The sequence below is a fragment of the Pteropus vampyrus genome, unplaced genomic scaffold (assembly GCF_000151845.1).
Source record: "Pteropus vampyrus isolate Shadow unplaced genomic scaffold, Pvam_2.0 Scaffold74, whole genome shotgun sequence".
NCBI lineage: Eukaryota > Metazoa > Chordata > Mammalia > Chiroptera > Pteropodidae > Pteropus > Pteropus vampyrus.
In genome coordinates, this window is record NW_011888855.1 from 811,394 (window position 1) to 839,234 (window position 27,841).

The following is a 27,841-nucleotide window of genomic DNA, read 5'->3' on the forward strand; positions in this document are numbered from 1 at the left end:
AAGGTTAATGACTTCAGATATGGTGGCGGGATGTTACCTTGTTATCAGGACTCTTTCTTTCTCCATCTCTCAGCTCTGCTTTTCTCAGCGCTGACTTTATTTTCAGGCAAAGACACTGCTCGGCCAGCTCCAGGACCACATCCTGCCAGCTCAGCAGCTTTTCTTTAATGATTCCAGCAAAAATCCTGGGGCCAATGACCATTGGACTGACTTGGGTCATGTGTCCATACCTGTGTCAGTCACTGGTTCTGACCCACAGACCTGGATCACACGCTGCCCTCTGGAGCCTATAGTGGAAAATCAGCCTGAAGACAGGGACAGGGACTAAGGAGGAGGCTGTTCAATGACATGACAATTGCTGGACCCTCCAGCTAGATCTAGCTACATCCAGGCCAGAAAACATACTGCTTCCTGAAAACCCCGTCAGACTTTCTGACCAACCCTTCTCCTATGCCCCACCTCGTGCTGGTTCCTGCTCATTGCTGGAACAGCCCATTGCCCCACCTGGGCAAGTATGTACAATGCTTTCTCCTTATCTGGGGCGATCATGCCCCAGTACCCCTATCCATCCTACCCTGTCCTATGTAATCCCTTAATGCCTTCCACGTGGCTGGAAGGACATTCATCTTATCTTGCCGCCACCCAAGATGCGCCTCTTATGTAACTTCCCTTAATAAACTCTTGATATAATGCTGGAGTTGTCAGCCTTTTTCTTCAGTCTCAGCCCCAGGAACTTTTACATAACAGGAATGCCTGACCATGGATGTCTACTGCACTAGGCACCCTTCCTCCATGTCCAGGCCCCCTGCCCTCTCCTGACTCCTCCCCTAGACCTTGCAGCTGTAGCCTGAGGAACTACTTCTGATTAAATTACAGGGCAGGCCAGGCCCCACATGTGGAAATAGGGGTGCTAGTAAGGGAAGTGGGAAGCATATGTGGTATGCTGAAGTGATGTGGGACAGACCTGGGTTCCCATTCAGACCTTGCCAATCACCAGCTGTGTGCCTCAGGGCAAGTCACTGCCCCTCTCTGAGCGTAGGTTTCAGTAATAGCAGCCAACATGTCAACTGCATTACTATGTGCAGTTGCCATTTTAAGCACTTTCTATATACTGTTTTAAAATCCTCATACAGACCCTATGATGTAGGTATCATCATCATCCCCGTTTTGTGGTTGGAGTGAGACAAAAAAGGTCGAGCAACAAGTCTAAGGTTATACAGTTAGCAAGGTATGGGCAGCAATCGGCTTATCAGGAGCAGGGCGAAGGTGGGCGAAGTGGCTGGCCCTGTGCCAGGGCCCACACCTGTAAGGATGAGGGGACACTTTTGAAAGTGTGATTGGTAGGACCTTGCAGAGGCAGACTGAGGGCAGAGAAGGCTCCACCAACGTGCCAAAAAAGTCCCGAGGTCAACCTGTCAGCCATGAAGTCTTCCTGAGAGGTGTGGGGAGCACAGAACAGAAAGGTGCGGGGTGGGAGGGAGAAGGATGGGGCTGTGAGGAGGAAGGGAGGGGTTCTCACTTTCCAAACCTCCAGCCAGTCACATTTTTATCTTCACAACATGTTAATAAAGAGGAAACTCAGAGAGGAAAGCGTTTCAGTCAAGGTCACACAGCAAGTGACCAGCTTCTGGATCTGAATTCTCTCTTTTTATTGACTTTGCCACTCTGGGAACCCAGAGGCCATTGGACTAGCCTCCTAGTGTGTGATGGAAGCTCACTTTCTGGGTGTGAGAGAGACCAATATGTTTGCACTTAGAGGGTGATCAGTGCTGGGGGTGGTAGACATGAAGGCCTGGTGGGAGGATCTCCAAGAAGTCGCCCAGGACCTACCTACCAGGGCTGGGGATTTCAGGGCTGAAAAAAGGCCAGCTCACAGAGGAGGGAGTGATCAGTGGTCCCTCCACTCCCACAGGGTGAGGAGACTGAGGACTAGGAGGGGGCTACTGAATTTGGCAGTTTAGGGGTTACCGGTGATCATGGCCAGAGCTGTTCCAGAAACAATAGGGACTGGAGGAGACAGATTACAGATATACAAGTTATAGGATGAAGATGATGTGGAGGGGGAAAGGATCCCAGAGGATCCTGAGTAGATTTCTTTCCGGAAGCAGCATCTAACCCCAGACTTCCAGGGAAGGGTTCCTCCAGGACTGGAAGGAGTGGGCTCTAGGCAGCCAAGCAGGTAACTGTCTTGCTCCCGCATACGGGGCCTCTCTGTACTATCTTTGTAGGTTTTCTGTAAATCTAAAACTGTTCTGAAATTAGAATTTTATTTAAAAATATAGATGGCAAAGAGGTGAGAGTGGGTGTGGCCGGAGAGAATTTGTGGGTGGCTGGAGGGAGGCAGGAATTTGAGGGAGAGAAGGCATGCAGGGCTTCTGTTTGGTGGATGTGAAACTGAGTGAGCAGGAGGCTGGGAAGGGGGCCAAGGAGGGGGAGGCAGGAGAAATTCTGAGCTGGGACAAGTCAAAGGAAGCAGGAAGGGGCTGAGGCCTGAGATCCCCTCTACCTATCCCTCCCACACCATTTTCAGCCCTGCTGTGGGGGTCTCCTCCTCCAGAATCCTACTGACCCTGCCTGGGCCTTGCTCCAAGTCAGAGCTGTGGAGAACCTGCCAGGGCCAGGGTCCCATGGACATAGTGGGCACAGGCAGGGGTCTGTGGAACATTTTGAGTTTTAAGAGGGTCTTCCTACTCCAAAGCACTGGGGGACCACTGCTGGAGATCAATGCTCTCCTTCTTCTCTTGGCCAGCTCAGAATTCAGAGGCCCAGCTGGACTAACTCCTCCTCCAGCTCCCAGATTGGACTAGGCAAAGTTTGCTCAGGTTCTGCCACCTCCCCTGGGAAGACAGAAATGGGAGGCTTTGTAGGTGGTGAGTGGGAAAGGCTTCTGAGAGCTGGGGAGGGTTTCAGGGTCCCATCTCAGCAATGAGTGGAGATGTTTCAGGAAGCCCTGGCAGTGATGCCCGCTCCCTTGCAGGGGACTCCTCTGAGGCCCCAGTACTTTCTGTGCTGAGAGCTTTGGGAAATAGACACCAGGAGGCTGGTCCTGGAGGAACCCTTCCCTGGGAGTCTGAGGTTAGATGCAGCTTCCTAGAAGGAAGTCTGCTCAAGATCTTCTGAGAGGCCTGAGACTTGCGAGACCAGGCAAAAGATTTCCTGGGCTGGCCCCATCTGGTAAGGGAAAGGGGCTCAGCCTAGGGGTGGGGCAGGGTTGTAGAAGAGGCTGGCAAGGCTGGTGTAATGAGCTGGGGCTGGGAATGGTCAAGGAGGCAGGGATGTCGGGGTGTGGTTGGGAACTGGGATCAGAATGGAAACAAGCTAGGCTGGACTGAAGAAGGTGCAGCTTGGGATGGGGTGTGGGGAATGGGGCTGCATGCTAAGCATGGAGTTGGGAATGAGGCTGGATTTGGGGTTGGGACGCAGATGTCAGTGACGGTGGTTAGGAATGGACCTTTCAGAGGTGGAGATGAGCAGCAGATGAGCCAGGGGTGGCTAACCTGTGAACTGGGTTGAGGCCAAGGGTTGGAGTGGACCAGGGATGGGGGTGAGGCCAGGATGGAGATAAATTAAGCACGAAATGGGGCTGGGCGGGTTTGGAATGAAGTGGATTTGGGATTGGGACTGGGAGCTGATAAAGAGAAGAATGAAGCCATGAAGCGGGTTTAGAGGGGCTGGTGAGGTAGGGATGGGGCTGGAGAAAAGGGTGAGCGCCTAGGCTTGGGGACACGGTAGCTAAGGGTTTGGGACGCGGGTGAGGCGGGCCTCGGAAGCGAAGGGCAGGTCGGCCCAGGAGCGGGCGCAGAGGCGGTGGGTGAGGGGCGCGGGGGCGCCCGGGGCAGGCCGGGAAGGGGGGGCGGGCCTCCCCCTGGGCCGGGCCGGGGCGGCGCTAGGACCGAGCGCGGAGGGACGAGCCGGGCGGAGCCAGCGCCCCCCGCCCCCCGCCGGCCGGCTCCCCTCCCCCGGCCGCTGGCTTGCTCGGCTCGCAGCGCTGCAGAGGCTCCGAGGCGGCGGCGGCGGTGACTCCTTCCCTCTTCCTCTGTCCGTCCGTCTGTGCGTCTGTCCGTTCGGCCTCGGTCCGGCCCTCAGCATGGCCGGCGTCAGCTTCAGCGGCCACCGCCTGGAGCTGCTGGCGGCTTACGAGGAGGTGATCCGGGAGGAGAGCACGGCGGACTGGTGAGCCCCCGCCCCCGCCCCCCGGCCCCTTTGTCCCTGCGCCGCCGCCGCTGCTGCGCCTTTGTTTCCACTCGGCCCGCCGCCCGGCTGCTGGGAAAGGAGGGGGCGACCCGAAATGGTGCAGGGGCCCTGGAGGGCCGGGCGGGGCTGTCTTTGTGAGCGCCAGGGGAGGGGCCGGGCGGGGCGCTGCTGGCCCCGAGCGCCCCGAGCCTGCCCCAGTCGCGCGGTGGAATCCGCGGCCGGATGCGGACCGGAGAGACGCGGGGTCTGGACGTGTGGCCCGGGGCCGCACGGTCCTGCAGGAGCCCGTCTTCCGCCCCCTCCCCCGCCCCGGGCCTGGGGGACAGGTGTGCACCGGACGGCCAAGGGCACCTTCGCTACCTTCCAGCGGGCGCGGACCGGGCAGGCACAGGGCGGGGACCAAGCTAGCGGAGCCAACTCAGCCTGCCTAGCCCAGCCCGGCCGGCGGGCCAGCCACAGCACAAAGGAACGCTAGGGCGGGGGAGGAGCGGAGCGGGCTAGGGGCCGGGCGCCCCGCCCACCAGGGGGGCCTTCTAGGAGTTGGGGTGTGATGGAAAGACGTTCATTGCCACATGGCAACCGCCCAGTGACTCCTGTTCCTCTCAGGAGTCGCAGAGGAGGCAAGGATGAAGGGGGATTGCCGGGGCTGGGCAGCTGGGTTGGGAGATGCCAAGGGGGCTGAGCTCCCTGCCTAGGGGACCAGCGGGGGACCCTGGGCTGTAGTCCTCGGGTGCTGCAGTCCTCGGGCGCACAAGCATCGAGAGAACTCCCAGAGAGGGATGAGGGGCTGAGTAGATAAATTGAGACCCTGGCTCCAAGGCCCAGTGGCAAGGGGCTCTCAACTCCCTAGTGGGGGAGGAGCTAGGCTGCCGTCTTCCCCCTCCCCAGCTGTTGCCTCCCTCTGAGCTCTGGGAGGGGTGGACCACCTGCTCTGGGTTGGAGTCCCCAGGGTAGTAGGAAAGCCAAGGGGTTCCACCCTGCCCCATCCAGGAATCATTCCCCTCCAATACTCTTTTCTTGGAGTGGAGGCCCATTTAGTTCCCAGGCCTCTTCTTCCCCTGGCAGGCAGGAAACTGAGACACAGAGTGAGGGCAGGCCTGAGGGACTTCATTTGAGCTGGCCTCACCCTCATGCTGGGAGGGCATTGGGATAGGAACACTGACCTGGGGGCTGGAGGAGGGGACAAATGGCTAGCCGTTTATGCCACGTACTGCAGCACTGGCGGGCAGCCAGGCCTGGAGGGATGGACGCGGGAGACAAGTTCTCATGTCCTGCAGGTCACTCACAGGAGAGGCCAGCACAGGCTAAGTGGGCAGGCGGCCCACCCGTTGTCCCAGCCCTGCCCCTGGGGGCTGAGATCATGGGAGGAGTTCAGGGCAAGGAGCAGGCTTGGCCTTGTGGAGAAGCTGGCCTCGGGATACGATGGGCCCTGCCTGAAGAGGGGCATGGTCCATCTTGGAATGCCCCCTCACCCTCAGTCTGGGGGTACTACTGCCTACCACCACCCCATTGTCCCTAACTTCTCCAGAGCAGAGCTCTGGAGGCCCAGTGTGGGTCTACACAACCATTGCTGGCCCACGTCCTGTTCAGCAGAGGCCTGGGCTCCCACCACCCAGCAGCATCCATGTGGCCAAAGCAAGTTATTCATCACTAGTGTGCGTCACCCCCCATCTGGGTTGTGTGTGGGACACACAGATGCACGCATGCACCCTCACACATGCACACATTTGTTCACTCCCGAGGGCCTAGATAGCATTTTGTAAAAAGGGTGTGAGGATCACATCTTGCAGAGGGAGACATGAGGGCCCACAGCAACAAGCCAGGATACAGTGAAGTCTCAGGACTCAGGCGTGGACCCTGCACTCAGAGGTGGGAGGAGGGTGTGGTAAAATTGCTGCCTGGGCAAAGGGGGCTTGTCATTGCCCTCCCTTACCTGGTTTCTCAGTGTGGGGAGGGATGGGAGGAGCTCACTCTTAGGATGGCAGGGCCTCTGAAATGGAGCCCTGCCCAGGTGCCAGGCAGGAGCAGAGGACCCAGGAAGTCAGAATGTGTAGTAGGAAGAGCCAGTGTTGCCCTGGATGTGACATGACTCTATGTGTGACCACACACAAGTCCCTGCTCCTCTCTGGTACTGAAAAGAAAAGAGTATTGGGCTCAACCATATCTGGGACCTCCAGGATGTCGCAGCTCTAACATCCTGATGTGATTGTCCTGAGGATTCCACCTGCCCTCAGCTTCCCACCTCAACTGACCCCAGCATCTCCATGGAGCTGCAACATCCCAGCTGCCACCTCACCCCGGTCCCGTTTCTCTGGCCTAGATGGTTTCTCAGAGTTTGTGTCGGCGTCACAAATACCTACTGGTGCTGCTGCGTGCTAGACACTGGACCCAGAGAGTGAGGCTTGTCAATTGACTGAGCCAGACATCTCACCTCCATGGGAGCTTAGGTCTGACTGAGGCAGTGTCTGTCTCTAGGAGTTGGAGCTGGGGAGACATGTGGATTCCTGGTTACCTATCCTGTCTTTGTGCGGTTTCACTCACTCCCACCTGCCCAGGCCACCTCTGATGTATTTGAGAAGCACTGGTTTAGTGAGACCTAGGGCAGGCTCAGATACCTCTTCCCATCCCTGCTGGGGTGTGGTGAGTGCTCTGGGGAGGTACAGCTCAGGGCACAGCTTCCCAGGGAGCTGGCATTGGGGCCCTGAGGAGTTTCTGCCGGGGTAGGCAGGAGGTGGAGAAACAGGTCTGGCCTTTCTGTGAAGGGAACCACATATGCAAAGGCTCAAGGGTGGGAAATATCCAGAACTGTGTCTGGCATCAGGGAGCCATCCAGTATGACCCAAGTGTGTGGTGTGGGTACAGAGGTATATCTGGAAAAGCAGGCAGGCGGAGCTCAGGGTTGAAGGCCTGACAAAGGCTTTGAAGTTAGCTATGGTTTCTGCCAGGTCAGGGCTGTGGCTGGAAAGGTGGCTAAAGGTGGGTAAGCAAGGGTGGAGGATGGAAGGGATAGGGTAGGTGTTCCTGGGAGTAGCAAGGGCCTTCAAAGCCTGAGAGAGGCTGACAGTTGTCCCTGAGAGGTGCGCTGTCTAGAGCAGTGTCTGGAAACCAGAATCTTGGAGTTCTGCCTTAGTTTCTCATCTGTGGAATGGAGAGGGGCAGACCTTGCTTCTCTGAGGGCCCTTTGTTCCTAATGGTGGATTAGGGCAGCGGACAGGTGGTGGGACAGCTGTGCTGGGAAGCAGCTGCCAGCATTGTGTCCTGGGCAACAGTTGGACCAGGAGCTCCCGGCCTCCCAGACCACCGACCTCCCAGACCACCTGCGTCCCTTTCCGTCCCTTTCCAGAGGAAGCGGGAAGTGTGTGTGTGTGTGTGTGTGTGTGTGTCCTCCTTCCCTTCTTCCCCACTTCCCTTCTTCTTTCTCTCCTCCCTCTCTCTTCCCTCCCTCCCTTCATTTCCTCTTCATACCTTCACTTCTTTTTCTTGTCCTCTCTTTTTTTCTCCTTGCCCAGTTTCTCTGACTCTGTTCCTCCCTTTCTCTTCTCCATCTCCCTTATGCTTTTGCCTTCCCTCCTTCCAGCCCCCAGCCTCCTGCCTTATTAGTGGAGAAAGGGGGTCTTGAAAAGGGACCGAACCCTCCTGAGCCTCCTCCAGAACAAGGCCCTTCTTCCTTGCCTCAGGCCTGTCCTCCCAGGGGCTCCTCAGGAGCCAAAATCTCTGCCTTCCCTTCTGTGAAATGGATGCTGTGCCACGGCTGCCTGGGAAGAAAACGCTAGGGAGGAGGAAGAAGGAAGACGGCTGCTAGGTCAGCTTTCTGGTGACGCTAAGGTGGAAGGAAAGGGTGGCAGTCCCAGGAGGTCAGGGCCTCTGCTGGAAAAGAGGTGGCCTAGCTGCCCTTTGGAAGCCAGGAAGACATGGGTCACCCAGGGGTCAGAGTCTGGGCAAGAGTGACCTGGATGACCTCATCTCCATTTCAGAGAGGCAGAGATTGAGGCCCTGGGCGTGTCCCCGGGGTCCTTTGTGTTTAGGAGATTGCAGTCAGGGTGGGCTAGTCTTGTGCCAGTTGCTGGGTTGCCATGGTTACCAGGGGATGCCCTGAGTGGAGTGAACACTAGGTTCTCCGCCCCATCCCCTGCTGTGGGGGGGAGGGGCAGTGGGTACCAAGGCAGCGCCAGGTAGGTTCCTGGCAACAGCCAATGGGGGATGAGAAGCATGGTAGCCAGGGAACAGTAACCAAGGAACCGTCGCCTTGGAATCTCCATCGCACACCAGCTTGCTGGGTTGTAGGCTGCCAGGACCAGGGCTCCGAGCTCTGAGGACATGACACATGGGCAGCGATTTCTATCTCCTTCCTATTATTTATTTCTCACCTGACCCAGGGCCCCCTCTACCAGGCCCCAGGACCACACCCCCACCAGTTTTTAGGCAGAGTGCTGGGCCAGAACCCCCCTCCTGTCCTACCCCCTCTGTGTCCCCCTACCTCCTCCCTAGAGCTGTCTCCACCCAAAATTGGCGGCCTGGGCCCTGACAGTTCTAAGAGCCACCCCTCCCACTCCCCAGGGCTCTGTATACATATGAGGATGGCTCGGATGACCTCAAGCTTGCAGCGTCAGGAGGTAAGAATTCCAACCATTCTTTCCCCTTCCTCTTCCACCCTCTCTTCCGCCCCCTCCTCCGGTTGTTTTCTTCCCCACCCCACTGGCTCCAGGCCACCTCCTAGCCTGTATCCAGCAGATCCACACTTGTCTGGCGGGTGTCCTTCCTGGTCATCCCTAAGATTCCCCGGGTGGGAAGGGAGGGAGCTTTGTTTCTTGTTTGATTATAGGAAGACAGCCTCAGAGAGAGAAAGTGACTTGCCCAAAGTCACACAGTTGGAGGGGAGGGCTCTGGCTGGGATGGCCCAGATCATCCTCACTTTCTCCAGAGCCCAAAGGCTTTATTTTACAGCGCTGGGCAGTGAGACTTGATGATGTGTGAGAAAAAGCAGTTCCACAGTCCTACCCCCAATCAGGCCCTGGAGGATTCAGAGGCAAAGCCAACACCTGCCTGCCGCCTCTTACACCATCACAGAACTCTGAGACCTCAGGTCCCCGGGGGTGCCTGTAGATCCCACAAGAGGAGTCTTTCCTTCGGGTTCGAGGCCCTTTGCAGGGTGAGGGTTCAGGAAAAGGGAGTCCTGACACCCTCCTGATTCCCCCAGATGGGGGTTTGCAGGAGCTCTCAGGCCACTTTGAGAACCAGAAGGTGATGTACGGCTTCTGCAGTGTCAAGGACTCCCAGGCTGCTCTGCCAAAATACGTGCTCATCAACTGGGTATGTGGCTGTGGGCTGGGGAAGGGAGCTTAAGCCCCAGAGCGGTTGCCCTCCACCCGGCCTCACCCACTGACACCGCTGGGAAGAGAGCTCGGGGCTTCAGGCTGCTGCCCCTCTTGTCCTTTCTAACCCTCTCTTCGTTGGGGACTTTGCAGGTTGGTGAAGATGTGCCTGATGCCCGCAAATGTGCTTGTGCCAGCCACGTGGCTAAGGTGGCCGAGTTCTTCCAGGTGCGAGTGGGGCCAGGGCTCTCATAAGGGCAGGGCCAGCCACCCAGGGCAGGGTCCATATGCTTGTGGTGGTGACAGGAGGGACCTATGCTGCCTGAACACACCTTCTTGCTGCAGGGCGTCGACGTGATTGTGAATGCCAGCAGCGTGGAAGACATAGATGCAGGCGCCATCGGGCAGCGGCTTTCCAACGGGCTGGCACGGCTCTCTAGCCCTGTGCTGCACCGACTGAGGCTGCGCGAGGATGAGAATGCCGAGCCGGTGGTCAGTGTGCCCCTGGGAACAGCTGGCCCTGCCTCGTGCTGGGCCCACCCCTGCCCTCTCAGTCCTCAGCCTTTGCCCTGAGAGCTCCTGGAGCACTCAACTTGCTCTCTGCACTCACTCCAGGCCATTTGACTCTGCAGGGCACCACCTATCAGAAAACTGATGCAGCTGTGGAAATGAAACGGATTAACCGCGAGCAGTTCTGGGAGCAGGCCAAGGTGTGGCCCCTGACCCCAAAGGGTAGCTTTGGGCCTCTCTCCCCAAGTTACCCTTTCAGTAGTGTGTCCCGTCCCATGCACTACCCCAGCTGAAAGAGCAAGCCTTATGCCCGGAAGGCTCACTTTATTTCCCCAGAACCCTTACTTCCTTTGCCCTGAGTTGGGGATGGGCTGGAGGGTGGGAGGTGGGAGGGGGCAGGCTTAGGGCCTACACTGCCTTGGCATGGGTGGTTGCAGAAGGAGGAAGAGCTGAGGAAGGAGGAGGAGCGGAAGAAGGCCCTGGATGAGAGACTCAGGTTTGAGCAAGAGCGGATGGAGCAGGAGCGGCAGGAGCAGGAGGAGCGAGAGCGGCGCTACAGAGAGCGGGAACAGCAGATCGAGGAGCACAGGTGTGCCTGGCCCACCCCGTGCAGGCCCTGCCCCATGCCAGCAGGTCCATGTGGGCCTGCCCTAAGGGGTGCATGCCTGCTTATCGTTCTAGGAGGAAACAGCAGACTTTAGAAGCTGAGGAGGCCAAGAGGCGGTTGAAGGAGCAATCTATCTTTGTAAGTTTCTAGCCAGAGCTCCCAGTCTCCTGGTCAGGGAGAAGAGGATGGCCCCTGTTTTCCGGGGCCTCGTGGGGAAATCAGTGTTTTAGGGACAGTGATGGGTGTTCTGGGTACCCCTTCGCGGGGTGTCATGGAGTTTCAGGCCTGCTGCTTGATCACGTGGGGTCTGGCCCCTGGCTGTGGAAAGACCTTGGAGAAGCTTATACTTCTGAAAGAGAGAAGTCTGTCTTGACCCAGACCCTAACTGACCAGACTCCCCTGTCCTTTCCCAGCAGGGCCTGAGGGGCTCAGGGTGGGTTAGACATGCTTCCTGCACATAGCGGGCTTGAGACTTGGTCCCCACAACATAACTGCTGCAGAGCCACACGAATGAATCCAGGCCGGTGCTCTGAGCATCTAATACACTGTGTGTAGTGTCTCCTTCAGAGCAGCCCCTTGCTCCAGGGGTGCTGTCTGAACCTCTAAACATTGGGGTGGCCCATAGAGCCTGTGGATTGGCCCTTTGAAACCGCAATGGAGTCAGATCCTCATGTTTTGAATTGAATTTCGTGTTTCAAAAAGGGCAGAACATGGTATAGTTCAGAACAGGAGGTGGGTGATACTCGTCTGGATTGGAACTGTAATGGGCAGATATTGGGCCCTGAGGACTCCAAGGAGCTTCAGGGCCACACCCACAGGAGACTGGGAGGGAGGAGGCAGGACACCCTGCAGGCACAGGCGTTAAATGGCTGTCAGAGGTTACTCCAACCCCATCAGCTCCTGGGCTGGTAAAGATGGGAGATGATGTGGAGTTGGTAAGCTCTAGCTTCAGTGATTTATTCAGTAAACCCCTGTCACCACCTGCCATGTGCCAGGTGTTAGAAACACGGTGAGGAAGCAGATGGGCAAGGCCTTTTTAAACGAATCGATGAGTTTATTTTCAACTGTGGCAGAATATCCATAACATGACATATATCATTTTAGCCATTTTTAAATGTATAGTGTATTGGCATTAAGTATATTCACATTTTACAAACATCATCACTGTTCATCTCCAGAATTTTTTTCATTTTCCCATACTGAAATTCTGTACTCATTAACACTAACACTCCATTCTCTCCTCCCTGCAGCCACTGCCAACTGCCAGTCTACTTTCTGTCTGATGAATTTGACAGCTCTAGGTATCTCATGAGTGGAATCATACAGAATTTTTCCTTTTGTAACTGGCTTATTTCACTCAGCATACTGTCTCCAGAGTTTATCTATGTGTTAAAATGTCCTTCGTTTTTAAAGCTAATAACATTCCATTTTATCTATATAACATATTTCATTTATTCATTCAGAGCAAAGGCTTTTTGAAAAAGCTTTTTATGGAAAATTGCACACATACACATACATGCACATAAAGTAGAAAGAATAGTATAGTTAACCCCCTGAACTGATCACTTGTCTTCACCAATTATCAACATTTCAAGCAAAGTCTTAAGAAACTTATTCTATTATTTTATAGTTCCAGCTGGCCCTTTAGAACTGTAAAATGCCTTCTATCAGTTTAAGGAGTTGTTCTGCTTTCTCTCCTCTGATAAGAATTGTCTTCTTTGTCTGGGTTCCCTTTACGCCAGGGTTGCTAGGGAGCTCCCATGTATCTGCAGATGCTCAGGTACAGCAATGCCGTCTACCCTTATGGTTAGTGTGTTGATCTCTCTCCCCTACTCACAGCCCTAACTTTTTTGAGTGTTTTTCACATCCTTGGTAGTTAAAGCTTTTGTGGTAAGTTGCCTCTGGTCTTTTTTTTAGTGAGGCAGAGGAACCGAGGAACGTTATACTAGGCAGAGGCAGAGTATCAGCAAAGGCTGGTGGGATGTACATTTACGGGAAGGCAAGGAGCCTGCCTGGAGCCCAGTGGGCCGAGGAGCAGGGGAAATTTGAGAAGAGAGAGCAAGGTCAGGAATTTAGACTTAATTCTGGAAGACATGAAGTTGTGGATACCTGGAAGGGCCATTCTCCTGATGCACCCTGACAGAAAAGTTTAAGTTGTAGGTTATGTGCTCAAAAAACAAAGGATCTCTTTTATTTCACCACCTTGCCTGCAGCTTTTTCTCTCCCCTCAGTCTCTCCTGCCCCATTTGCTACAGAGGCAGCAGGGGACATTGATGTAGAGGCTTTCGGTGTAGTAGTGAGTTCAACTGAGCAAACATGTACCAACTCAACCTTGTGCTGGTCACTCACACATAGGCCTGAGTTCTCATCCTGTGTCGCCCACAGAGGGTGGAAGAGATGATCCCAGAAACAGGAAATTTCTGACATAGTGTAATCTGTGTGCCTGGAACACCTCATGGGGACTCAGAAAAGGAAATGACCTGAATGGGCCAGGGACCGCATCCCCTGGCAGTAGGCAGTTCACAAGCTGAGGCTGAAAGCAGAACGAGTTGGAGCTGGGGTGGGGGTCAGGCACTTGGGGACAAGAGAGATTCATCTCCCATGCCAGGTGGGAAATGGTATGGATGTTCCAGGAATGGTTACTGGGTCATTCTGATGACTTTATACATCTCACAGGGTATGTGGGCAGGTCAGGGTGGGAGGGGGATGTTGGAGAGGTGATGGGGCAGGTCAGGCAGGGAGAGGGAATGTAGGCCCATATGAGGGGCTCCACCTGCCTGTACTGGGGTTGCAATCTCAAAACAGCAAATGAAATGAGCAGGTGAAAGGCAGTAAAGAGTGGTGGGGACTGTGGCAAACTGGATAGCACGCACCTGGTGTGAAGGTGGCTGCAGCTCTGGCCAGTGGCTGCTTGGGGGCATGTGGGCCAGTGTTGCCAGGTAAGAGAAACTGGAGATCCCGATTTCATTATGAAACTTCCTGATTCTTAAGTGGAGGCAACTAATTAACATGTTTTAAAAACATACTGGCAAAATGAAAGTCATGTATGGGCCATATTCAGCTAGTACTCACTATGACTCATGAGAAACCCCTGAGGGATTTTAAGCTAGGAAGCATCATGGTCTGATCTGGATTTTGGAAAGGTTCTTTGAGGGTTTATAGAGAAGAAATTAGGGGAGGAGAGCACGGAGACAGGGGACTAATAATGATCCAGGAAGCAGTGATGGGCACAGTTAGCCAGGCACTGGAGTAGGTTTAAGAAAAGTTGGCTACAAAGCAGGGCGCACTCCTGGAGGCCCTGGGTGCCTGGTAGGATGTTTTTGCAAAGGAGCAGGAGGAGTTGTGCTGGGTGCCTAGGCACCTGTCCAGGCTGGAGGTAAGGAGGCTGAGGGCCTTGTGGATGGACAGAAATAACTGTGTGACTGGGTGGCGAAGGGAGGAGAGGTGCCACCTCCAAGGCTCTTCCTGCCAGATCGTGGAGGAAACAGGCTGCAAGAAGGCAAGAGCTTCTGTTGGGGGTGCCCAGGACCCTGTCCCTTTTGTTTCCAGGTTGACCAGCGGGATGAAGAGGAAGAGACCCAGATGAAGAAGTCAGAATCGGAGGTAGAGGTGAGAGCTGGTAGGACAGCAGGTGAGGCCAGCAGGGGTTTGCTTCAGCCAGTCCCAGCTTGGCCCTGACCCTTTCCTTGTGCCCCCAGGAGGCAGCAGCCATTATTGCCCAGCGGCCTGACAACCCACGGGAGTTCTTCAAGCAGCAGGAACGAGTCGCATCAGCCTCCGTGGGCAGCTGTGATGTGCCCTTGCCCTTCAACCACCGATCAGGTAGTCCCAGGTCCCACTCCCACTCGACCCTCACTCCTCAGGTTTTGGCCTTGAGCCTCTTTGGCACTCTTTCTTGGAAGGGAAGCCTTGCCCAAGGACCCTTGGAGAAGGCAGAGTTGTTCATCAGATGTACTTCCACCCTCCACCTCCCAGGTGGCAGGCCTAGAAGGCTGGGAGTGGAAGGAGGTCAATGTCGGGCCTTGGCTAAGCAGTGGGCAGTGCTAGAGGCCATCTGGTCCGCCCTGGCTTGGGCTAAGGCGCCCCCTCGCTGTGGGGAGCAGCCCTGTTGGGGTTGAACCAGGCCTTGCCTGAGGGCTGTGGTGCATGTGGGGTGGGCTGGTGCCCTGGCTCTGGGGCTTTCACCCAGGTTCCCTATTGGAATTCTCCTTGCAGCTTCCGCCTCCCCCTGAAGCACCCTTTTGCTTCCTGTCTGCTGGTCTGAGTGTTTGCCCCTGCGTGTGCTTGGCCTGTGCTGGGGTTCTAGGTGTGGGGCAGGCTGTTCCCAGGTGTGTGCTGTGCAGAGGCTGGCTGCGTGGGGCAGGCTCCTTGCTGTGTGTGGCTGGTGCTGGTGGGAGTCCTGTGACAGCTTGAGGCTGTAGCCTAGCTTGGCTGAATGTGCACCCTGGCCAAAGGCAGCTTGAACATCCAGGGCCAGCCCTGGGGGTGGGTGAGGCCTTGGGGTGGGGGTGGGGGAGACTGACCCTCTCTTGTCCTCTGTTTCTCTCTCTCTGTCTGTCTCTCTCGGCAGGTCGTCCGTACTGCCCTTTCATAAAGGCATCGGACAGTGGGCCTTCCTCCTCCTCCTCTTCCTCCTCCTCCCCTCCACGGACTCCCTTTCCCTATATCACCTGTCACCGCACCCCAAATCTCTCTTCCTCCCTCCCATGTAGGTAGCAGCCCCAGGCCTGGGCAGGGGGGTAAGGAGGGCCCCGCTTCCCAGCAGCCCCCCGCCCTCACTCCCCCAGCCTGACCGCTGATCTCTGGTGTTTGTCCCCAGAGCAGGTACCGCCCGCCTCTTCCCTGGCCCTGAAGGGGTGCTGGCTCCCAGGGGCCTGGCTTACAGGGTCTGGAGTTGTGGTCTGGGGAGCTGGGGAGCTCCAAGCCCCAACCCAGACCAGACTCCAGAGAAGAGGTGCTGGCCAGGCCCCAAGGTGGACAATCCTGGTCCCACCTGGCTCCCTGGCCCTCACTGACCAGCTTGGGGGTTTGTTCCACAGGCAGCCACCTGGACAGCCACCGGAGGATGGCACCCACCCCTATCCCTGCCCGGAGCCCATCTGACTCCAGCACAGCCTCCACCCCTGTCTCTGAGCAGATCGAGCGGGCCCTGGATGAGGTCACGTCCTCGCAGCCTCCACCACTGCCACCCCCACCCCCACCAGCCCAAGGTAAATGAGGAGTGCTAGCTGCACTGGGCTTCTTACCAGTCCCTGTGCTGGAAACCCCATGTGGCCATGGTAATAACTCCCCAGGGATCTAGGCTACCCATCACCCAGGCTGCACTGTCCTGGAAGTGGTTGTGGCCAGGAGGAGCCCTGGTGTCACAGTGACACCTGTCCTCTGAAGCTTAGTTTCTCTCCCTGGAGTGGGGATCAGGCCTTCTTCCCAGGGCTGCCGAGTGGCTTAAAGACACTAGGTAAAAGGGCAGTGGGGCCCAGTAGGTGCTGGAGGGCAGTCTGCACAGAGCTCTTAGTGGAGACCATCTTCCAAGAGGTTGCCAACTTTTTTGGGGGGGCAGGGTAGATAGGGTGGCTGCCCAGGCCCTGCATCCTTTCCTGAGGGAGCTGGTCCCATCCGTCTCCTCCATTTGTGTTGTAACAGAAACCCAGGAGCCTGGTCCCAGCCCGGATAGCGAAGAGACCAGCAAGGAGTCCAGAGCCACAGCCCCTCAGGCCTGGGCTGGCCCTGTGGAGGAGCCCCCTCAGGCACTGGAGTCTCCCCGGGGGCAAGGCAGCCCCATGGAGGACTTTATGTTCATGGTGGCTCCAGAGCAGGCTGTCCTGGCTGCTCCTCTGGAGCCTGCCATAGCTGACACTGCTCCAGCCGACACCCTGGCAGCTGCTGCCACTGAAACCAACATTGCTGCTGCTGACACCGCTATTGCCAACACCGTCACCTCTGCCAGCCTCATTGACCTATGGCCTGGCAATGGGGAAGGGGCCTCTGCACCCCAGGCTGAGCCTAGGGCCCCAACACCACCCTCGGGTGCTGAGGTCACTCTGGCGGAGGTGTCCCTGCTGGATGAGGTGGCTCAGGAGCCACTGCCGCCAGCAGGTGAAGGCTGTGCCAATCTCCTTAATTTTGATGAGCTGCCTGAGCCGCCAGCTACCTTCTGTGACCCAGAGGAGGCAGTAGAAGGGGAGCCCCTGGCTGGCCCCCAGGCCCCAACTCTGCCCTCTGCTCTAGAAGAGCTGGATCAGGAACCGGAGCTGGAGCCAGAGCCTGAGCCACACCAGCTGACCAATGGCGAGACCACCCAGAAGGAGGGGACCCAGGTGGAGCAGGGTAGCCTGGTGGGAGGGGTGGGAGTCAGGGCTTGAGCAGGGAGCTGACTCAGCCGTTTCTCAGGCTTGCAGCAGTACCCCTCTTTCTCTGTGACCCACATTATTGGGGAAAGCTTCGTTTCATTCCCCAGGCCAGCTCTGCTTTTGTTCCCAAGGCAGCCATCTGTTTCCCTGGCAACCACGGATGGAATCACTGGTTGCCAGGGAAACGGGCTCAGGCCTGGTAGGTCAGCCCTACTCTTGTGGGGTGGGGCCCAGTGACCTGGTGCTTTCCTCCTGCAGGCCAGCGAGGGGTACTTCAGCCAATCACAGGAGGAGGAGTTCGCCCAATCAGAAGAGCTGTGTGCAAAGGCTCCGCCTCCTGTGTTCTACAACAAGCCTCCAGGTAGTAACTGCGGTGGCTGATGGTGCGGAATTAGGGGTTCTGGTTCAAGTGTGGGCAGGTGATCCCTAACCCCGTAGCTGACACAGCTCCCAGGGGTTGGGAGACAGCCATGGATCAGCTGGCTATCTCCTAACTCTCCTCTCTTCCCAACACCATAGAAATCGACATCACCTGTTGGGATGCGGACCCAGTCCCAGAAGAGGAGGAGGGCTTCGAGGGTGGAGATTAGCGGTGGCGCCGCCCTCAGGCTGCTCTTGCCAAGGCTATCCACGTGCGCCGCCTCTGGCCAGATGGCCGGCTGCACCTGCACTCGAAGCAGCTCTGCCTGGCACTCACTCCGGATTCCGGCCCTGGCCGGGGACTTGGCCGCTTACCTACCCACAGGGCCTGACTTTTACAGCTTTTCTCTCCCTTTTTTAAAAAAGTTGATAGGAGACTTGTACAGTTGACTGGTTTTCCTCCCGTTGGTAGTTGAGACGCTGTTGCAAATTCCATCCCCTCCCCGCCCGGTCCAGATTGTAGCGCTTAGTCCTCCCTGCTCACTCAGCTGGCCAGGGTGGAGGCCTCACCCTGCTTGGGGCCTGGCGTGGGTGGGAGTCTGATGGGAAAATGTCCCCCCATCTTTTCCTAGTTTTGTTTCTTGGAAAAATATCACTTTGTATTCTCTGTCCAGGGCTTCAGATATTTTGCACGAATTTGAAAACATGGCAATAAATGGCTCGTGGGCTCTGGCTCCCTGGGACCCCCTCCCCACCCTTCTCTTGACCCCTTCCCACCTGGCCTAAAGGAAGTAGCAGGCCCAGCTGGGGCCCCTCAGTTTCCCAGCCCTCTCCTACTCCCTCCTGCTGGGCGGGTCCCAGGTTGGAGGCCTTAGTCGCGATTCAGGTCAGGGCTATGGGTGGGGCCGGGGGCTAGGGTGGCCCCTTCCCAACTCCTTTGCTTGGGTTCCTTTTTCACATTCAGTAACTGTTTTTTGGAAAGCACAAACTTCTGTAACGGGTCGTGCTCATGTCTGTTAATAAAGAAATCCAGATCCCTTTGGGCCTGCTGCTCCGGGCCTCCAGGGGTGGATCTGGGGTGGGCCGCCTGCCCTAACCCCCATTCCTAACTCTTTCCACTTTCAAAGCCGCAGGGGATGCCCTCACCTGATCTCATGGGCAGGGAAGGTGGGGTCTGAGGCTCTCGAGGAAACCAGCCTGTGAAGCAGGCCGACAGGTTTAGTTCTGCACTTTTTGCCACTTTGCAGCGGCAAAGCGCATTCATGTTTCGTCCTGCCGAGGCTCAGGCACACTTGGGCGCAAGCAGTGGGTGTCCTCTCGGTTTGTACCAAACCAGATCACACACCTTTATTATCCTCAAAATGTAACAAACGGGGTAAGAAATCCCTCCCTCCCGCTCCCCTGCAGTCCAAGGGAAGCATTTAAAAAGCCCCGCAGTCAGGCCAGGAGTCCGCGGGTGGGGTCTGGGACGCCGGGCGTCCCTCTATACGGCTGTAGTCCTCCCGAACAAGGGGATGGAGACCGGCAGGCGCCAAGCTCCGTGCTCCAGCGGCTCACGACTGCTAAGCTCCGAGTCGGTCCAGCTGGGGAAGACCCGGCGCCCGCGGTCCGCCTGCAAGCAGAGGGCAGGGCAGGGCGGCGCAGGCCGCGGCGCGCTGGGCAGGTGCAGCGCCGATGTGTAGCCTCGGTCCAGGAAGAGAGGCTTGTAGCTGGGCGGCGGCTGCTCCTGTTTCTCCGCGCTGTCGCGGCGGCTCAGAAAGGGCGTGACGATCTTGCGATAGAGGCCGCGCGTGTCCGTGAGCACCTCGCTGTAGGGCGGTGGCGGCTCGGCCATCAGCACTGCCTCTTCGTAGCACGGTGGCTTGGACATGTCCGATTCTGCTGCAGAGTGGGAAGTGGTCCGAGGGCGTAAGGCCACCCATCCCAGCCTCCCACAGAAGTCTTGGCCAGCCGCCAACCCCAGGCCCAGCCTATTCCCTTCGGGGGGGAGGGGTCCTGTGTAAGCCGGAGGGTAAGCCATGACCCCGCCCGCGGACGAGGCCCCGCCCACCCCGGTGATCCTGGTCGCCCTCGGCGGATGTCGGTACTTACCTTGGCGTGGGTAGCTCCATGGACGTGGCGGCACCGAAAGGTGCGGCGGCGGCGGGTGAGGCAGCGCGTGGTGGTGTGCGTGCGCGTGTGCGTGCGGCTGCGCGGGCCCGTGGTGCAGGAGCGGGTGCACGTGCACGTGCTGGTGCGCGTGCGCCGACGCTTCGAGGCGGCCGCGGTGCGGTGGTGGCGGCGGCGCCAGGCCCGGGGGGCTCCCAGCCAGGCTGCCCTCGAGCTCGAGGGGCTCCAGCTCAAGGGCGCGCAGGTTCTGCTCACGCAGTCGCTCCTCCTGGCGCCGTTTGAGGCGGCGGCGCAGGAAGCTGCAGAAGCAGCAGAGTAGGACAATAAGCCCCCAGATGAGCCAAAAACCAGCAAAGCACGTGAGGAACGTGTAGGTGCCCTGGGACATAACCATGGCGGCGGCGCGCGCGGCGGGTCCTCGGCTGCTTCACTGGACACTGGGCTCCTCTACGTGGCCCCGGACCCGCGCTACGCTCCCAGGAGCCGCCAGCGTCACTTGTGGACCCGCGGCCGGGGGCTGCCCGCGGCAGGGCTCAAGTCGTGCGCGCGCCGGTGGGGGGCAGCAGCAGCAGCGACGCCCGCTCCTTCCCATGGCGCCGGCGGGCGTGCGGGCGGGCCTTACCCGGGGCCGCGCAGGACCTGTGGGACAGACACAGGGCGCGGTGAAGGCGCGCTGCAGCCCCCGACGACTTCCCAGCTCGCGCCCGTGCCCTGCGCAGTCCCGGGGAAACCTCCTCTGCCGGAACCCCCGCACTCCCCGGGGGCGTGATGACGTCACCGAGGATGACGTCACGACCTGAGGTTTCCCCGGTAGGGTTTTCCCGGATCTAGGATCCGGACGCTGCCGCTGAGCCTAGGGGACTCCAGGCCCGCCAGCAGAGGGCGCGCAAAGGCCAGACTCGGCCTCCGAGCAAGGGAGATTCGTTATCCGCATACCCGCAACACAGGGTACCTCAGTTTGGAGAGGGTTTCCGAGGCTCGCGGGCAGACCCAGGCCGCTGAAGAGGAGTCTCGGCATGGTTCCTTGACGGCGGGGAAAGGGTGGCCTTCCTCCCAGTGCTTCAGCCCTGTGCAAGTGCCCGGCAGCCCCAAACGTGGAACATCCCAGCCCACAGTGCGGCCTCCCAGTCGTCGCCGCTCTTACATGGGTGCTCGGGAGGGTGGTTCTGGCTGCTACGGCATGCTACCTGCCTACCTGTGCCGAACGCCTGGCTGCGTGGGCCATTCCCTCCCTTTGCCCTAGGCACCTCCGCCCGCCAGATCCCAGTCCCATCGCCTCCTACCCCAGCGCAGCTCCGCTCAGTCTTGACCTTTCAGCTCCAGGACGCCGAGTCGCTACCCTTCAGTCCATTCCCCTTTTACAGAGAGGAGGAATAGTAGCTGTCTTTGGTACCTCCTGGTCCCGCGTCACTCCAGATGGGCATCTCATGTTCCACCTCCTCTCCATAGCCAGGGTTGAGAGGGGAACCTTGCATCCTAAGAGGTGTGTAGGAGGGAGCCCTGACTGCGGAGTGACAGGTGGCAAGCGACTGTTCACCACCCCCGAAGAACAGAAATGAGCCCTTCTTGAATGCCTCATACCCAGGGGCTTTCACATACAACCCTTTGGAGTAACTGGAATTATTCCTATTTTACAGATAAGAAAGGGGGTAAGCAATTGGCTGTGTAGATGGCAGGTGGCAGTTCTGTAGTTTGAATCCAAGCCTAGCCACAACATCTTAGCCTGGGGTAGAAGATTGCTGCTTCTTGAGCTACTTTGTGGGCCTCTTCCAGGAGTCCCATGGATGCTCCTATCCTCAGCATGTCCAAGGCACACACACATTCAGCTGTGGGGCCTACAATGGGCCTGAGCCCTAAGCTGGTCTGGCAGCAAGCTGGGGGGAAGCCAGGCCACAGGCTATTCCAGATGGCTCCTGTCTGACTCCACGGCTGCCTTGTGCCATGTGCCACTTGGTGCCCGTGCCAATCCCTTTCTTTTGGGCCTGCGTTCCAGAACAGACAATGGCAGGAACAATAGCTCCACCCGCCCCCTGACAACCCTGCCATGAGGCTGCCATGGCGACGCAGCCCAGATAAAAACACGATGCTGCCAGTCACTGGGAGTTAATTAAATCTGTTGTTCTCCTTTTCCTGAGCCCACAGGAATTTTCAGGAAGCTGGCACTAACTAGGGGGCCCATTGGCTTGAAGAGCAGGAACAACTCTGGGTCAGAAAAGGCACTTCTGGGGCTGGAGGTGATGGAGTTTAGCTGATTTAGAAATAGAAACACCTGCCAAGGACTCCACTGCGTGTCAGGCCTTGTTCTAGGCCCTTTCCACTCACTGCCTTCTCACTGGGGGTCCATTTGATAGATGAGACGGAAAGGAAGTTCAGAGAGGAAACTGAACTTGCCTCAGGTCATACAGCTAATAAGTGGAGGAGCTAGGATTTAGCTTGTCTGAATCCAAAGTCTGTGTCAAAACACCTTACCCTACATGACGACTGAGCTATACACAAAAAGCCCAGTGCACATGAGCACTGGAACATAAGGACTTGGCGGCCACGGGGACACTGGGAAGACTGGCAGCGTATAGCCAAAATGTGCCTTCTTGTTCCTTTCCACCAAGGCCCGCAGCTCGAGTGGGAAAAGGCTAGAGGGTGGAGGAGAAACAGGCTGGCAGCTCCAGGGTTAACCAGGAACAAAGGACAGGGACTGTGCCCTGAGCTCAATTGACTGGGCATTAGGGTAGACAAGGGGTGGGCCATGCCCAAGACCTATGGATGCCACTGTGGCCCTTCAGCCAAGAGGGAGGAACCACTGCTGCATTTTACAGACTAGGCCACTGTGTGTCTGAGAGAAGTTTCACAGCTGAGCTGGCCCTCTGATCCCACATAGGCGCCAACACCCAGTTTGAGCAGGTGGGACCTTGCCTGTGGCCTGCTTCCTTGCCCAGCGTCTGGCTCACAGGAGTGGCTCAGTCCATCTCATCTAACCCACAGTAGGTGCTCAATCCATCATCATCAGTACGTTCATTTAGACCTTTCCAAATGTGCTTCCTGACCAGGCCAAGCTGCTTGAGGCCTCCCCAAGGAGCTGACTCTCTGCCCCTTGGGCCTCTGTCAGGTGGTCCGGACTGTTCATTGCAAATACCTGCTTCTGTCCAACTCCAGTTGTGCTAGGAGCGGTGCCTTCAGGCAGACTTGTCCTTAAGTCTGCAGTTTTATGTTTATTTGTTTGCTTTCTCTTTTCTTTCTCTTTCCTTACAGGTTATTTGAACATTTTTTAGGATTCCACCTCACCTTATTTGTAAAGTTTGTGAGTGTATCACTTTGTATGGTTTTCTGAGGCTACATGCTCACTGGGAGCACAACAAGGATGAAAATGAGGCCCACGGGGTGAGCTTCTTAAACTCCATGTTGCCTCAGTCTCCTCCTCAGTGATCATGGTAAAGATTGAGCTAATCTGTGCAAAGGGCTTGGAGATGCTCAATAAACATTATCACTGAAGATAGAGGCTTCTGAACTGGGGATGCAGAGATGTGTGTGTCCCTAAGGCACTCCCTACCCAAGGGCTGGACATCACAGATGGTTCTAGCAATCATCCTGCAAACTGAGTTGGCATTCTTCCCATTTGACAGAGAACATTTGGCTCACAGAGATTAAATGACACCCAAGGTCACCTAGATCTCTAATTCTCGGGCCTGGTGCACCCCTGCAGGCACCTACCATAGTGCCCCTCCACGTGAAGAATCCCAGCACTCCAAACTCAGACCCCAGAGATCTGCTACTGGATCCTTTATTGCAGCAAAGGGCCCACCAGTCAGTCCATCCACCAAGTCCCATTGTTTTTACCCTCAGTGCAGTATGCCTTCATCTGTGTACTTCCTTTGGTTCCTTGCCACTGCCTTGGCCAGGCTACCGGCATCTCTCACTTAGGTCCCTATTACCATGCTTGCCCCTGCTCTACTTTCGCACTGTGCTCCTACCTGGCTTACCTATTGTCCACATTGCCATTTTCCCCCAAGTCCTCTGTCACCCGAACCCTCCAGTGACACCCCAGTGCCTCAGGCGACAGCTCAGCTCTTTAACATGGTTAGATGGGTTCCCCTCAAACGAGTGAACATCAGAGCCGGTGGAGGGCTTGTTAAAACAGAGCTGGCCTTTGCTCCCAGTGTTGAAGGTCAGGGTGGAGCTTGCATTTCTAACAAAGTTCTGGCTCAAGCCTAGATCTACTGGCCTAGATCATGGCTTCTGAGATGAGCTCCCGCCAAGGCCTCTTCAGCCTCACCTCTCTCAGTGCACCATGTCCCCGTCCCATGCTTCCCAGAGCTCTGCTTTCTCTCCCCCAGGGGCCTGCCACACAGCCATGCTGCTCTGCCCCAGGACTCACTACTCAGTCTCACCACCTCACCCGAAAGGGTTGGATGAGAAGCTCAATAATCTCGCAGTGTTCGGTAGTAGCCTGTGTCCACCACCAGAGGCTGCATCTGTCCTGATCACCTGGCACACAGCAGCTCAAAAAATCACTGTTGAAAGAGGGACTTGGAGGTGTCTGGTTACCTGTTTGGTCTTTTAGACATAGGGACAAGAATGCCTCAAGAGCTGGGTTTGCATCCAGTTCATTCCTGGGAAATGTCAGCCACTTACCAAAGTGTCACTGAGAGAGAAGCTCTTGGCCCTTGTAGGGTGGTTTATAAGCAAGCTGAGACCCACATAGCTATGTGAGTAAACGGACAAGACTGCACAGGGGCATATACCAGGGCACTGGAGTGAGCAGAGGGAACCTCAGGAAGCTGGGGCTCTGGGTCATGAGGTTCCCTGGATGTGAGACTAGAGCTGCTAGTCAAATGAAGAGACAGGACTCAGACAAGGGGACAGAGGAAGGATGGAGGAGAGTATGATGTGAAGAGTGGGGTGAAATAACCTGGCTGCTAAACTGTCCTGTGTGCCCTGCATATGACAGGCCTGCTGGTAGCCTCTATACATTCGTTATCTCAGTGACACCCAGGAGGTGGCTGCTGCCATCCCCATTCTACAGACAAGGAGCTGGAGCTGGCTCAGGCCCACACAGCCAGGTGGTTGTGAAGCCCAGATGACGGCAGAGTCCACTGTCCTGGCAGGAAGGACATTTCACGGAGGTACTGGTGACATTTTTACACCTCCCACACCCAGACAGATGAACTGAGGCCAGAGAGAGTTGATGGGAATTGTCCCAGCTGCTACAGTCAGCCAGGCATGAAGCTGGCCAAAACCTCCTTTCCAGCTAGGCCAAGGCTTGGCACCCTTACCTGTAGGTGGAATCTCTGTGACCCAACCTGGCACTGGGCTAGGAACCCAGGGCTTAGGGAACTGCAAACAGGACAACAGAGACGTGCTCCAGGGGCTTGTGAGCACAAAGGCCTTACTTGGGTCAGTATCTACTGTACTCAGATCTGTTCCTCTGAGGGAGCTGGCTACACCTCAGGGGTGGGGGGCAGGGAGATGAGGAGCCCCTCTTCTGAGGGACAGCCCAGTGTAACACACAGAGCATTAAAGGAGGAGCCCTGGGTTCAAGTCCTGCTTCTGCCCTGCCCTGTCCAGGCCACGTGACCCCATCCTGGCTATTCTCATGCCTGAGCTGAAGATTTCTTCACCTGTAAGACACAGATGATGAGACCTGCCTGGCAGTGCAAAGGAGGAGCAAAACTGATGAGGGAGGTGAAAACAATTCAAGACCAGTGTACCTGGTTGCATGTGACAAACAAAATGCCAGTACCTTGCAGCCTCAAGAGGCTCAAAGGTGGAAACCGGCCTCTAGAGCTACGTTTACATGAGCCTAGGGGTAGGCCAGCAAAAAGTGCTGTCACTTTACCAGGGACTAGCTTCATGACTCAGGCTGGACATGGTACATGGATGTGTTTTGTTGGCCCACAATCAATTTTTAAAAATATTCTGATTAGTTGCCAACATTTAAAAACCCAGAGATTTTATATAAAAGTCTGGATTTCTAGCTGATCTTAAAAATTGGACAATCTGGTCATACCCAATCCACATTCTCACATGGTGACAAAGACTGCAGCTGACCCATCTCATTCATTCCATTGTGTCCTGGGCCTGGAGGCATTTGGGTCTCCAACCCGAGCTAGACTGAGCACCTACAGGGACCAGCACCGCAAGGGCCCATCTTTGCTAAATTCCTTCTACAGCCAGGCTGCAAGCTTATCAGGCCACAGAGCCCACAAACAAAGGACTAGGGCCTCAGGGGTTTCCCAGGGGACTGAGGCAGCCCTCACCACTTGGTCTTCCCCAGAGAGAGAAAATGGAGAGAGGAAAGAAGGGAGCCAGCCCAGCAGCAGCACAGTCCTAAAGAGCATCCGAGGAGCAAGAATCCGGCTGATTTTTCTGGGAGAAGGAAAGGTGAACCAAGGCTGGAAAGACAGCATTTGCTCACTAGAGGAATGTGAAAGGTTAAGAATACTCCTCTAGAAGGCTCTACAGTTCTTTCCTGCCTGGCTCACAAGAGACACGGAGCAGGTGGAGGGGCTGCGCCAGCAGAGAAACCGGCACTGGAAATCTAGCTCCACACTGACTAGTAGTGTGACCTTGGGCAAGTCACAACCTCCCTGAACCTTGGAGTCTTCACCTCTACAATGGGGATGATAAACTTACCGTGCACAATTGACAAATTAGGAGATAATGGATGCGGAGCCCTTACACAGAGCAGGAAGAGAATGTAAGGGGCCTGTGAATAATCCCAAAGGCATAGCTGCCTGTGGCAGGGAGACTGGGGCCTGACTTGGGCCACTACTCATCTATGGGAATCTATGCCAAGGCCACAAATGCCCGGGGTAATGGTCACCTCTGGTGCCCAGGACGCCTCTCTGGATGGGAAAAGAAAGCCAATGGTGTTCGTGGTCAAGGCCTGTGGTCGGTAGGGGCTGGCATCTGCTGAGTCAGGCCCCGGAGAGCTGGTCGGAGGGCTATTCCCCAGCAGGCTGCCCACTGAGGGGAGGTTGGGAGGGGAGCCAGAGGTCATTTACTCTGACTCAGCGGCCATTCTCCCAGAGCTCTCCTGGAGGTCAGAACATCTCCATGTGGCGCTGGCCTGCCTGTCCGCCAACCTGCATGCCACCCAGCACAGCCTGGGTTTTTGTGCTCAGACAAGAAAGGGACACTTGTGATCCAGACAATGGGCTGGGGTGCTCCCATCTGGTCCAGCTTCAGCTTCCCCAGGTCAGCAATGTCCTTTCCTCTGCCCCTGCCCATGTTGCTCCCACCCCTCCCTGGAGAATGGTGACTTGGAAAACGGAGCAGAGACCCACCACAGGCCCAAGCCGCGTTTGGCACATGCTCTGGCCACGAGGAGGAGGGATGCGAGCTTCTTTCCTCTTCCCTGGTAAGGAACATCACCTTTGGGGCACCCAACTCGGGTGGGGCCATTTGCCAGGCTGGTGGTGTACTGACGGTGGGGGTGGCAGGGCACAGACCCCAGACCCTGCCACCATGCCACCTCCTGCTGCCCCAGGCCAGGGCGCCCCCACGTTTTCAGCCACCCCAGGAGCCCTGCTGCGACGACTGTAGCCACGTGGGAGCCAGATCGTGCCCACCGGGTTCTCGCCCCCCGCCCCCACCATCGACGGGCTGTGGAGGCAGGCACACTCAGATGGACTAGAGGGGTGACGATCCCCCACGGCGAGAGGAGGAGTCCCCGCATCCCCTCTCCCCCTGCACTCGGGGGCTGAAGCCCCGCGTGGGGTGGGGGATGGGTGGGAGGGGGCGTCGCCGCCCCGCAGCAGCGTTGCCGGGGAGCGCAACCCCGTTGCTGTGGCAACCGTTTCCAAGCGAACCGGTGGCTGCTCGCGCCTTGCTCCGACTCCCTCGCTCACTGGCGCCCTCCTGTTCCCTCCCTTCCTCTCTCCCTCCCTCTGGTGTGGGCTGGGGGAGGGGCTGGCCGGGGTGGGGGTCTGGGGCGGCGACCCGGGGCCGGAGAGCGGAGCCGCCCGCGGGGAGGGGCCGGCCTCGGTATCTTCTTCCGCCCGCACTCCGTGCCCGCCCGCTCGCCGCCGCCGCCGCCACCGCGGTACTCACGGGCCCAGGCATCCTCCTCGAGCTGGACTCTTGGCTCCGGGAGAGCGGCGTGGGCCCCGTGGACAGAGCCCCCGGCCCGGGGTAGGTGGCGGCGGCCCCGGGGAGCTGACTGTGGCAGCGAAGGCGGATCCGAGCGCTGGGCTGGAGCCGCGGGGCGCGCGCACGGGCGCGTACACGACGCGTCCCGTGCCCAGCGTGCGCGCGCGCGGCTGCCAGCAGAGGGCCCCCGCCCCCAGCCCCTCGCAGCCGAGGAGGCAGTCCTGGAGCCAAAGGCGGAGGACTCACACCCATCTGCCTCCCCAGGCTCGCCTTGCACAGGGAATGTGCACGCCACGCCATAAACCTTCTGGCAA

General features: G+C 57.3%; 2 protein-coding genes across 4 annotated transcripts; one reads left to right on the forward strand and one right to left on the reverse strand.

Annotated features, from left to right (window-relative positions):
* The first annotated feature begins 3,928 nt into the window (after positions 1 to 3,928).
* Positions 3,929 to 18,373, forward strand: DBN1 (drebrin 1). The gene is made up of 14 exons (XM_011362191.2): positions 3,929 to 4,173; positions 8,752 to 8,807; positions 9,392 to 9,504; positions 9,660 to 9,734; positions 9,852 to 9,998; positions 10,139 to 10,216; positions 10,454 to 10,605; positions 10,698 to 10,761; positions 14,173 to 14,232; positions 14,322 to 14,445; positions 15,663 to 15,833; positions 16,267 to 16,940; positions 17,232 to 17,334; positions 17,493 to 18,373. The coding sequence occupies exons 1-14, from the start codon at positions 4,088 to 4,090 to the stop codon at positions 17,561 to 17,563; spliced, it is 1,974 nt and encodes a 657-aa protein (XP_011360493.1). The 5' UTR covers positions 3,929 to 4,087; the 3' UTR covers positions 17,564 to 18,373.
* Positions 18,374 to 18,639: 266 nt separating this feature from the next.
* Positions 18,640 to 27,650, reverse strand: PRR7 (proline rich 7, synaptic). Of its 3 annotated transcripts, XM_023531858.1 has the most exons (4): positions 20,726 to 27,278; positions 20,395 to 20,509; positions 19,425 to 20,081; positions 18,640 to 19,214 (listed from the first exon to the last, which is right to left on the reverse strand). In XM_023531858.1, exons 3-4 carry the CDS (start codon positions 19,834 to 19,836, stop codon positions 18,817 to 18,819), a joined length of 810 nt encoding a protein of 269 aa, XP_023387626.1. In that variant the 5' UTR covers positions 19,837 to 20,081; positions 20,395 to 20,509; positions 20,726 to 27,278; the 3' UTR covers positions 18,640 to 18,816. The 3 variants fall into 3 exon arrangements, with proteins under 3 accessions (XP_023387626.1, XP_011360498.1, XP_011360495.1); XM_011362196.2 differs by lacking the exons at positions 20,395 to 20,509; positions 20,726 to 27,278 and adding an exon at positions 27,489 to 27,622 and having other exon boundaries at positions 18,640 to 19,211; XM_011362193.1 differs by lacking the exons at positions 20,395 to 20,509; positions 20,726 to 27,278 and adding an exon at positions 27,489 to 27,650 and having other exon boundaries at positions 18,655 to 19,214.
* Positions 27,651 to 27,841: the final 191 nt, after the last annotated feature.